Genomic DNA, 11,411 nt, shown 5'->3' with positions numbered 1-11,411 from the left:
AACAATCTCATGTTCTACGATTACTCATAGATTAGATTTTTCGGTTCTTTTTTTCTGCTACTACACTTGCGCGTCAAAAGTTGCACCTTGCCTGAACTGGCTTAGCGCTCAGAGTATTTGACGAACCTTTGACGCAACTTTTCCGAAGATTTATTTGAAAAAATTTCTACACTGAATTTTACACAAAAATAGACTTACATTTCATATAAAAAAAAAGCTGTAACGTTGGTAATAATTTTCCTTTGAATATCAATATACTGATACACGTTCTGATATTCGTACCTCAGTATGTACATAACGTAATAAAAAGATCACATAAGTTTACAGAAATCAACAACATTTTTTCAGAATTCAATAAAAATTCGAAAATTTTATTTTGTGTTAAGCAATTGAAATAGTTTAATTGGAGGTACAAATGTGTTTTAAATTAACTTCTTAAGGACATACAAGTCGCGCTAAGTTGTAAGGATTACAAGGACGCACTCCACGGGACTCTAGGAGTCTCCCTCTAGAAGCAGGAATCAAGTCCCGTCCACTGACCCGCAAGCGATGCACGCATCCTACAAACCCTGGTAATGCGGTGCTCCCAGTCAACCTAGGGAGCCAAAGTCCACCTTTACTCAAACTCTGTATATAATACAAGATGCTTCGTAAGACAACATAGAAAATAAATTCAGTATCGAGCATGTCCATGAACCAATTTTGGTTATAGATAGCACTCACCTAGCTACATTATCCGGTGGATGACCAACGTAAAGGAAAGGATCGACATCGAGCGAACTCATACGCCCTTGCGCCGTACCACTTGAAGTTGCTGATCCCAGTTTCAATACAGCGTCCTTTTTGTACCTCCTTGCTGATATTTTCGATGTCCCGTCGATCTTCAGTTTTCCACTTCGTAGCTCCATGGGGCCGCTTCCCGCGTCCCATCGTAATATTGCTCTATCCCCAATAAACCCAAGCCACAAGTGGTCCCTTGTCCCTGAGGTGCTTAACAATGTTCCGTTCCCACATACCGCTGACACCTCCGCCCAGATATCAAATCGCTTCGCGGGCAATCGTGTTCGGGTAGTCATTGTCGCTTTACCATCGAACAACGGCATTTCATAGATATCATTAACTTCCTCATCTATATAATCCTCTTGCGATGTATATTCATCCTCAACTTCATATGTCGAATCTTCCCAAGTCTCTGGCAAGACCGCTGTAATATTCTTTACAGGTTTCACGCTACAACTTCTTTCATTGTTTTCGAATTGAACCGGAGTATATGAGACTTTGTCTGCGAATAAGTAGTTTGATAATAATTTGTGTATTAATCGTAAAATTTCTATACCTGAGGAATTACTATAGTGCAAGCTACGAATATCTAGCTCGTTCTAAATCTAGCGATAACCAACAGGTGGGAGTATGTCAATACATGTGAGATCGGGTTCAGGGCTGTCGGGTTTGCCGCTATCGCTGGTGTCTACGGAAACGTCGGCGTGCTGCACAGAGCTGAATATTAGTTTCTTGGTATGTTCTAGCGAATTGTCGGAGGATGATTGTATGTAGTCGGTGGATCGGTGATGTCTACCAGCGGAACGACTACCTCTACGAACGTGTGGAGATTCGTCACCGCAGGGGCCAAACGCCTGAACCACCACATCAGACTGCGTCCTGCAAGCGTGCGAGCGCAGGTGACAACCTGACAGATAAGTCCTGCCGTCACTGCCGCAAACAGCCGGTGCTTCATTGGGAGGGCATTCGGTCACTGCACATTCGCAAGTTGCAAGCCCGCTACGCACAATACAATAAGCTCCAAAGTAACAGGTCATATGATCACAACTGGTTGCAGGTAACTGTGTTGACTCCGCTGTTGGCAAACGAACAATCAGTTACTCAATGAATAATGTAACGTCATTATGAAATTTTACTCGACTACGTGCTAAGTACTTACGGTCGAAACAACCGTTGGGTCCAAGGGTATGCTCATGGTTGGAACAAACAGTACACTTCTGGCCTTGTATTCCAGGCTTGCATACGCACCGACCAGTCATTTGCTCACAATCCTCGCGAACTGAGCCGAACGCAGAACATCCGCAAGCTGTAAAATTTATTTTACAGTTACAATCATTCACGACATTTACATCATAGAACATGTCGAAGTAATGCTATAACTTGAAAAAAATGTGTTACTCACGAATACATCCCATATGTCCAGTACCGATTCTCGGCAATCCCCAAAAACCAGGTTCGCAGCGGTCACATTTCTGTCCACCCACGCCCGGCCGACAGACACACTGTCCAGTCTCATCACAATGCTCAGTCTCTGAACCGAGTCTGTGGCAACCGCATTGTGAAGGGCATCCCACACCTCCCGGTCCTCGGGCTGGTGTGACCCCGTCCGCGCAACACCCATGCCAAGACTCTTGGCAGCCTTTCCTCTCGACTATTGCTTTATCTGAAAGAAAATGAGATGTCATCTGCTTAAAATTCTCATTGCTTTAGTTACCCAATTGCATAAGCATTATTATTACCACAGAATATGCTTTAATACTAATTCTTAAATCTACAGTCAGCCTTGATTCGCCAAATAGTGCGCAGGAGTTTAGAGATGTATGTTTATAGGTTTGAAACACCGAATTTCAGATATTAGATAGACGTTTTCTCAGGTAAATATACCTAGACACGTTTATGACTACTGCACGTACCAATTTGACAACATCTAGCGGCCTTAGGTAAATATATGTTACACATACATGTATTATGACTACACATACCCTTTCTACAACATCTAGCAGCCTTAGTGGTGTGGTGGCAGTAGCTACCAACAGGACAATCTTTTCTCTGAGGACCTCCACCACAGTCCACCGGCCGTCCCTCCGCATCCATAACCGGGTCATCATCGCCACACGGACGAAACTGAAAAATAATGTAAGTAACCGTCTTCCTACAAATAGGTACTTCTTAAAAACTGATAAAAATTTACCCCTTTAAGTTTGTAAGGTATAAAGGGTTATTTAGGGTTTATTATGACCTATGTCCAGATGTCTGTGCTATTTTGTCACTATAATTAAGTGTCACTTTGCATTACAGGCAATAGTTACGTAAGTTTTGTGAAACCTACCTCAAGACCTCGGCACAAAGCTAGCGGTCTTAACCTCAAATCCTCCTGCCTTCTACAAGATTCCAACTTCATATGACACAGTGTAGGGTATAGCCTTAAATCGGATGCACAAACTGGTGCCGAGGTTAACGCGGACGCTGCAGCAGCCGCACAATCGAACAAGCAAGCACATCGCGGCTGTCCGTTGGAATCTACAGCGCATGTCGCTTCATAAGCACATTGAACTCTAGCGCATACTGCCGTCCCCATGCCCGACTCGCTCGAACTTTCCGCAATGTCATCGGATGAACGAATTTCGTTGCTGAGATCTGTTATTTTCGCTGTTTTGTTTGAACCTGAAATCAAATTTCATTACAGAAACTTTCATAAATTTCTCACAGGTACCGCTGACAAAAACCTACAACAAGCACACACCTCAGACTGTATCTCAGTTGGTAAGAGCGGTGGCCCCGGTGTGGCAGACGCAGGTTTAAAGCCAGTCAAATCGAAGGATTTTTTTCTTTGTGTTATTCGATCTTTGTATCGATAATAATAACTAATGGAGTATATTCACACGGTTGTTAATAAAAAAATATAAAAAATATCGAGATATTCAATAAAATAAATATTGAAATTTCTTATTATCAAAAAATTATAGCTAATCCAGCTCGTTACAGATTGCTTTAAAAAATGCAGCGACAAACCAAGTGAAAATAATCAATATCAGTGAAGAAACGAACCACTACCAGAAATGTCATCTGGCGAATCAGTGCACTCTCCGTAATAGGCTACCCGAACTGGCGTCTCTCCACGCATGCGCGCTTCGCAGGCTGCCTTCTGCAGCGCACACTCATGCAAGAAAGTGTGGCCGGTGGAAGAGCACACCGGCTCCCGCGCTGCACCCGAGCAGGGATTGGAGCAAGAACATGCGCCGCGGGCACACCACGTGCCGGCGGGGCATTCTATGCTAGCGCATGATTCTAAAACATGAAAAACAAACAATTTAATAAAATTCAAAACTTACTTAAATGGACAAGTAAGATTCGACCAAGGCGGACCACAAATGAGGCTATCCGCGCAAAAGTGGTATAACCCACTTTTTTTTCAACAATATTACTTTTAACGATACATACTAAAGTACAGAATTATGTTACAATTTGGATGCTCTTTTCATGTATAAAAAATTTAAATTAAATATTTTTTATACCTGAAAATAGCATCTAAATATAAAATAATTATGTCATATAGGCGCCGCACAAACGTGTGTCTTTTGTTGGATACAAACAACCGGCAACTAGATGCGAGTATTCTATTTTCATAAAATTGATATCAAATCGACACAAACGTCGGTTACTGCAGTTAGACATTGTCACCGGTTGCCGCAACCGCATTTATATGAAAATAAAATATTCGCTTCTAGGTACCAGTACCTTGTAACCAAAATAAGACTCACGTATTCGCGGCGCCTTAGTATAGTTTAAAGTAACATTTTAGAAAAAAAAATTAGGTTACACCACTTTTGCGCTGATAGCTTCAAATATAACAAGTCTTTAACTAAGAACGCGCAAAGAATGCCCGGCAAGTCAACAAGGTTATACGAAATGAAAGGATCTTTGATTAATGCAGGATCTGTTCGTTCCATACAATATTCTCTACTCTATTCTATAGAGATACAGAAATTAATTCACCAAATCAGAATCCGTAAACATTAAGACTAATTAATCAGATTAATTTGTAAGTAATTTCCGTACCACAAGAACCAATATGCTCGACATGTAAATGTTTCTTTTCTCTACATGCAATATCTCGTAGTGCGCATACGCTGCTATAGGTCTGATTATCATTGCCACACACTTCTTCTGTTTCCTGAAAAACAAACAACATTTTTTTTATAATACCAAGTGACGGAACGAACAAGTCGTGCGCCCGGTGGTAAGTGACACGCCTATCCATAACAGTTACAGTGCCATTCCGAGCTTTATAGCGCAAAGATATTATGGGCACTGCGCCCGTCACGCTAAGACCTAAGTTGACAGGTCCCATGTGCCTGTAATTTCACCAGCATCCTTACCCTTCTAAACCAGAGCGCAACAAAGCTCATATTACTGCTTAGCGGCAGACATAGGTAAAGTGGCAATGAACAAACTCTTTCACAAGGAGCTCTACTGCTACTAGGAACATTTAATACTGAAATTATTGAATATCACAATGTTGGCACTACGGCAAAAAAGTCGTTAAAAATCAAAATCTCTTCAACAAACACGTAAAAATATTCGTAAGGTCTGCTGGTTTGTTCCGTAGCTCATCTGAGAAGGCGTCAGACACGGTATGCTGAAGGCGCTAGATCCAATCCAGACAGGACGAATAAAGTTTTCTTAGTGTTCGATCTTTGTAATAATAATTAAAACAACATTTATTTACACAATGCAAATTTAAGTAGATCAGGTATTACGTGCTTAGCATGGTGATTATGGCAAACCTTCATAAGCTCATACCCAGCTGTGAATTTCTAGAATAAAGATCAACAAATGGAAGCAATAATGAGATTCTTACAGTTCCTTCTTCGCAATGCTTAGGGCACACGCAGCTCGCTTCCGAAACGCCATCACTCTCGCAGACAGCATAGTATTCACATTTCTTATTTTCACATCCATCTGAAAATTTTGATCAGCTAATTAGAACACATCGCTAAGCATCAAAATGAATGAAATTTATCTTGGTGAATAAAACGATGTGAAGCCGATCGACCAGCTGTAAAACTGTTGGACACACACAACGAAGTTACGTTAAGTAACGTTTTTTTTTACGTTAGTTAAAAGTTAAGTCACTGGGTTACAAAACGGTCACCACTCGATACACCTATCGTATCCTGGGTATCAGAAAGTATATCTTTCTGATACCCAGGATACTACAATGGGAAAAGGGCTATACGCTCACTGTACATTAAATGTACTAAACATAATTACATGCTCCAGACCCTCGGGTCAAGTATACCTTCAGTTTTGTACAAAAAACGTATTTTTCTAAATAATCATGGTAAGAAATAAAGTATGGCGCTAAATTTGAATGCGATATTTTCATTGTTTTTTTTAATTATTTGGGTCAACAAATAGTAGACACAATTAAAACAGTTCACAGTAATTAAGTAATGATTGTGTCACCAACACCGTTAACCACTAATTACTACAAAAAAACTGAGAAGTGTGTGAGAAGTGCATTTCAATAATAAATAACAAAAGAAAAAAAAGAGTCATACACCATTCAAACCAATAAAATGTTAGATACAAAAAAGTAAATATGCGTTGTTACACTTAACAAGTTATATTTAATGACACAGAGTATTCTAAGGCTAATAAATTGAAATAAAAAAAACAAAAATAACAAAATTCAAATAGGTTAAACGTCATACATCCTAAGTCCAAAATTAACTTTTTAAATACAATATAAACAATATTTTCTGAGTCTAAATTACTTCACATATTATGTTCATTTGGCAGTACACGGGGTCCGAAGAGGTTATAAAATGGTGTCTGCCAAATAGTGAAATGCTGAATTGCTACGTACTGCAAGGTCCATCATAAAGCACTTGCACATCGCGCCGATGTCGGCATGCCTCGAGTTGCAGCTTGCAGCGGTTCCCGTAGGAGATGCCGTCGGAGCCGCAGACGGGCGCGAACTCGTTCGAGCAGCGAGGGCAACGGCACACTCCGCGGCCACTTTGTGCTACGCACTCTCCACCGTGCGGACAAACGCGGCCGGCGCACACACCATTGGATCCTGTAGCCAGATAGGTTCACATTTCACGATACATACACAAATTAAAAAATGTATCATTTGGATAAGAGCCAGGTCACAATTAACCTACTAAAGTAACAAAGATGCAAATATTTGTAATTCGTAGACGAAACCAAAGTTGGGTGACTTCCAGTTTTTCAACATTAATTTCTGCCGATTCACCAATTTATTGAAGTAGATATTTTCCTAACAATAGTTACGTTTATTAAAATGATATATTTGTAGAACCTACGCGCTCCTATTAACTGCTTCCGTGGTCGAACGGCTACTATGCTGATCTGCCACGCAGAGAAGCCGGGTTCGGTTCCCGGGGCGGGTGAAATATTTGTATGGCCTACATGTATTTCTTTCGTGAGCTTGAGTGTAATTTGTGGTTGTTTATATATATATGTGTTCCGTTGCACCCGCGGTACAGAATTTCCCTAGGGCGGAACTATGAGTGTGTGCATAAGTGAGAGATGCGTTAGGATGCTCCTTCACCGCTAACATTCGTCTGTAATGCAACATTCAAGATTCGTTTTCGAGCATTACATTAATTACTACCCCCTGTACCGACGAGCATTCGCCTGTAATGTAACGTCCAAGATTCGATTCCACCAGAGATGTGCGGTAGCAACGCGTGCGTACGAGTCCCTCCGAGTGCGTGCGATTAAATTTTTATCACAAAGAGCCGGCCTCAGTTTATGTACTTTCCATCTATAAAACGTTGATACTATGCTAATAATGTACAGCCATTCGAAAATCACTTACCACAGGCCCCCGAATGTAGCACTCGCAACTCTCTACCCAATAAACAAGCAGCTCGTCTCAGTTCACACTCGCTGTCGTGCGTTCGAGAGTCTGAACCGCACACTGGACGCAACACAGGTTCACATGGCGGTGGACACGCACAAACAGCACCTCCACCCTCCACGCGACATTCTGCGCCATGACGGCATTCTACCTCCGCGCATGGATTCACTCCTGCAAGTGCAGAAGATGTTATCGATACTTCGTACTTTCAATACACTTAAAAAGAATTAAATGCCTTCTCATTAAACTTCATACATTTCTAAAAGTAACACTAATTTGAATTTGCTCAATATATTTAAGCAGGAGATGAGGTTACCTGAGCTGCACTGCCCTTTGAACACAATTTTCAACTGTTTCCTAGCTCGACAAGATTCGCGGTGCATCTGGCACTCGTTGGAATATGTCTTTCCGTCGGAAGCGCACACTGGAGAAAACTCCAATGGGCAAGGCTCGGCGCAGCGGCAAGATGGCTGCCGACGGTCGTCCAACTGACACACTTCTGGGTCAGGACAGGTCACTCCCGCACAAGGATCTGCAATGTTTAGCTTCATTTTATTTTGTACTTAGTCGTTTTGCTGTTGTCAAATAGTTATCTAGTATAGGTAGCGTTGAGAATAATTTGGCTTTATTGTTAAAAAGCTTGGAAACGTTTATTAACTTCCGTAATTTTGGTTGCCAAAAACTGTACAAAAAAAATACTCACCGCATTTACCATAATATTTGAATGTGATACTAGTGTTAGATTCACAAGCAGCACGGCGCATCTCACATTCGCCAGGATAGTCGCGGGCGTCGCTTGCGCAAAGTGGCCGTGAGCCCTCGTGGTCGCCGTAGCTGGGGCAGGAGGTTGGGCACTCACAGTTGTATGTACGGCCATCGGGCGTAGGCCGACAGAGCGCTCCTGGACCGCAGCTGATGCCGTTACACGGATTTGGAACGTCTAATAAAAATAAAAGTAAAAGTAAAAGTAACTTTTTGTATAGTTTTGTTTCTTTTATTGAATAGCAAATATGTTAGTGGCTGAAATATAATCAAATCATTTACGCGCGTTGTATTATTGCCATTTGCAATCGTTCGAGACTGAATCAGTATTTCTCGGAAATCAAAAGTCGTTCACCCATTTGTCTGTGGTTCACCCAAAATGCCTCACTGCGCGCATAGACCGCACCAGTCGAATTTTACACCGCCCTAGCTTCGTATTACTTTACAAGTAACCATATCATCTTACCGCTTGGAAACAGGTAGCAACCGCTAGCAACTACCACCAGCAACGAAAGCACATGCAGCCTGGGCACCATCTTGTGGCTACTACAACTTCCGCACCACAGAGTTTTTTTTCTGCCATTATCACACATCGTATGATTGCATAACACTTTATTTCTGAAATATATTAAAGGAAAAAGACTAGTTAAAAATATGTCATGTCGAAGGAATAATCTCATGTTTTCTAATAGTCCGAAATAATAATAATAACGCACACACTCAACATAGTCCCGCACTAGGGAAACCCTGTGTCGCGGGTGCCATGGACACACACATAGACAACCACAAATTACACCCAAACTGACGAGAGAAATAAATATAGGCCATACAAATATTTCTCCCGACCCGGGAATCGAACCTGGGACCTCTGCTTGGCACTCGGCATAATAACCGTTCGGCCACAGAGGCAGCTAATTAAAATATAAATATTGTAGTTACATATTGAGCTTAAGTATATCTAGTGAGCACATATCCTGCTACTTATTCACACAGTTTTGTCCTACGATTCATTTTTTTTTTATAGTATCAAGTGACGAGTCGAACAACTCGTGCGCCTGATGGTAAACTACACGCCTGTCCATAACAGTTGCAATGGCACTCAGAGCTTTAAATCGCAAAGATCTGAGGGGCACAGCCACTGCGCCCATCACCCTGAGACATAATTTGACAAGTCCTATGTGCCTGTAATTGCCCCAGCACCCTTACCCTTCAAAATCGGAACACAGTAATGCTGACATTACTACTTGGTGGCAGAAATAGATAACGCACACACTCAACATAGAAATAAATATAGTCCATACAAATATTTCTCCCGGCCCGGTAGTCGAACCTGGAACCTCTGCGCGGGATGGTAACTGTTCGACCATGGAGACAGTTAAGTAAGGTAAGGTAGGCAGTACTTCCCTGAACGAACTCTTTCACAAGGAGCTCTAATGTTACTATTTATTACAATGTTAAGTATATTTTGATACAATTACTGCCCTCCTTGTCATAACTAACGCATTTGCATTTAGGTAACTTTCGAGATGTTGGCACCTAAAGTATTTTTTCTTTGAAAAATGTCAATTACGTTGATTTTGTTTCAAGAAAAACGAAACTAAATAAGATATAAAATAACCGCTTATAGGGGTTGTAGATCTCGTTTTGCCGATTCCAAATTTGTTAATAACTCAATTTCCCTAAAAAATGTCGATTACGTTAGTTATGATAAGGAGGGCAGAGTTACCATCATTGACTTACAAAAAGTCAATGGTTACCATAGATAGAGTTACCCTGCACATAAAGCACCCTTACAATCAACACCACACAAAGGCATAACACCACAAAGAAACACAAAAGGTTGATAAAATCTTTAGCGTTAGCATGATTTTATTTACCTACTTACCAAGATCAATGGATGTTATTGCTAAATGTAAATTGAATTAAAAAGAAATATAAAACGCACCTATGGTAATGGTAAAATGCGTTGCACTTACCAAATCCGTTAGTTTCCAGACAAATGCAATTCTTTTATAATTAACGATTCTTCTCTTCTTTATTACTTCTCTCCAAAGTAAGAAAAAATCGTGTCAGAAATAATAAACAACAAGATATAATAAGGATAAGGTTACAAAATGCTATTCACCCCATCTGTCGAGGAGCTACTAGCTACTAACTGAGGCTTCATGACTGAAGATGCCCTTGAATGAAATTTGGACATGCGCAGATCGTTCAAGCTATACCCCAGCCGACTGTGAAAGCACCGCCTCGTACCTACATACTTGCAGAATATTCTGGCAGTAAATGTTCACATAATTATGTAAAAAGAAGCGTAAAAAAATATTTTAGTCATTGTATGTTCAAAAATTTAAATATTTGGTAAGAATTAATATTATTAAAATATTGTTAAACTTAACTTTTTTTATTAGTCTCACGAAGGGTGCGTTTACATCAGCACAAGACGTATGACGCTTAAAAACTTTAACAATTGGATCCTTAAAAATCCTTAACTAAGCGAAGAATAATTATAATTATGACCTTTTCACTTCTCATCTCTTAACGTTCGTATTTGTGCTGGGTGAAGGCTGCGTAAAATAGGGTTTTATGCTCTAGTGCATAAATATGGATTTTATGCTCTAGTGCATAAAATAAAAAAAAACATCACATTAAATATATCTAATTATTGTAATTTTACATTCAATTTTAATTAAATAATCGTTCATTTGTAATATTGGTGTTTAATTTCCTCGCAATCGAAGTGAAAAGCAGAGTGTATAACTCGTTCATAAAACCCATTTTACCCTCGACTTAAGTATCCACCCGAGCTGCAGGCGAGTGTGGATATACTCGTCTCGGGTAATATGACGCGTTTTATGCACTTGTTGTACAATCTACTTTTAGATCGATTATTCAATTTAGTAAATTTACCAAATATTTGAACGTATTCTGTGTAATCGATAAATTGAATCCACATTGATTCATGAAAATCATCGTG

General features: G+C 40.4%; 1 protein-coding gene across 2 annotated transcripts; it reads right to left on the bottom strand.

Annotated features, from left to right (window-relative positions):
- Window positions 1-239: 239 nt before the first annotated feature.
- Window positions 240-9,028, bottom strand: LOC113230348 (agrin-like). 2 transcript variants are annotated; one of them, XM_026464243.1, is made up of 15 exons: window positions 8,904-9,028; window positions 8,379-8,615; window positions 7,992-8,207; window positions 7,634-7,846; window positions 6,653-6,865; window positions 5,642-5,742; window positions 4,840-4,954; window positions 3,829-4,068; window positions 3,110-3,444; window positions 2,763-2,904; window positions 2,183-2,443; window positions 1,940-2,086; window positions 1,592-1,855; window positions 724-1,282; window positions 240-595 (listed from the first exon to the last, which is right to left on the bottom strand). In XM_026464243.1, exons 1-15 carry the CDS (start codon window positions 8,971-8,973, stop codon window positions 436-438), a joined length of 3,273 nt encoding a protein of 1,090 aa, XP_026320028.1. In that variant the 5' UTR covers window positions 8,974-9,028; the 3' UTR covers window positions 240-435. The 2 variants fall into 2 exon arrangements, with proteins under 2 accessions (XP_026320028.1, XP_026320027.1); XM_026464242.1 differs by lacking the exon at window positions 240-595 and having other exon boundaries at window positions 1,238-1,855; window positions 3,835-4,068; window positions 8,904-9,027.
- Window positions 9,029-11,411: the final 2,383 nt, after the last annotated feature.

This window comes from Hyposmocoma kahamanoa, unplaced genomic scaffold (assembly GCF_003589595.1).
Source record: "Hyposmocoma kahamanoa isolate Upper Pololo Valley unplaced genomic scaffold, ASM358959v1 63, whole genome shotgun sequence".
NCBI lineage: Eukaryota > Metazoa > Arthropoda > Insecta > Lepidoptera > Cosmopterigidae > Hyposmocoma > Hyposmocoma kahamanoa.
The sequence above is the reverse complement of the archived record's forward strand: the minus strand, read 5'-3'. Positions and strand labels throughout refer to the sequence as shown.

Bases quoted from the DNA above. Each gene is read 5' to 3' on its own strand.
- LOC113230348 (XM_026464243.1), bottom strand. From the start codon at position 8,973: ATGGTGCCCAGGCTGCATGTGCTTTCGTTGCTGGTGGTAGTTGCTAGC. The intron at 3,445-3,828 runs GTTCGTTTCTTC...ATTTGATTTCAG, and splicing joins AGATGACATTTCTGGTAGTG to GTTCAAACAAAACAGCGAAA. The intron at 2,905-3,109 runs GTAGGTTTCACA...ATTATTTTTCAG, and splicing joins CTTTGTGCCGAGGTCTTGAG to TTTCGTCCGTGTGGCGATGA.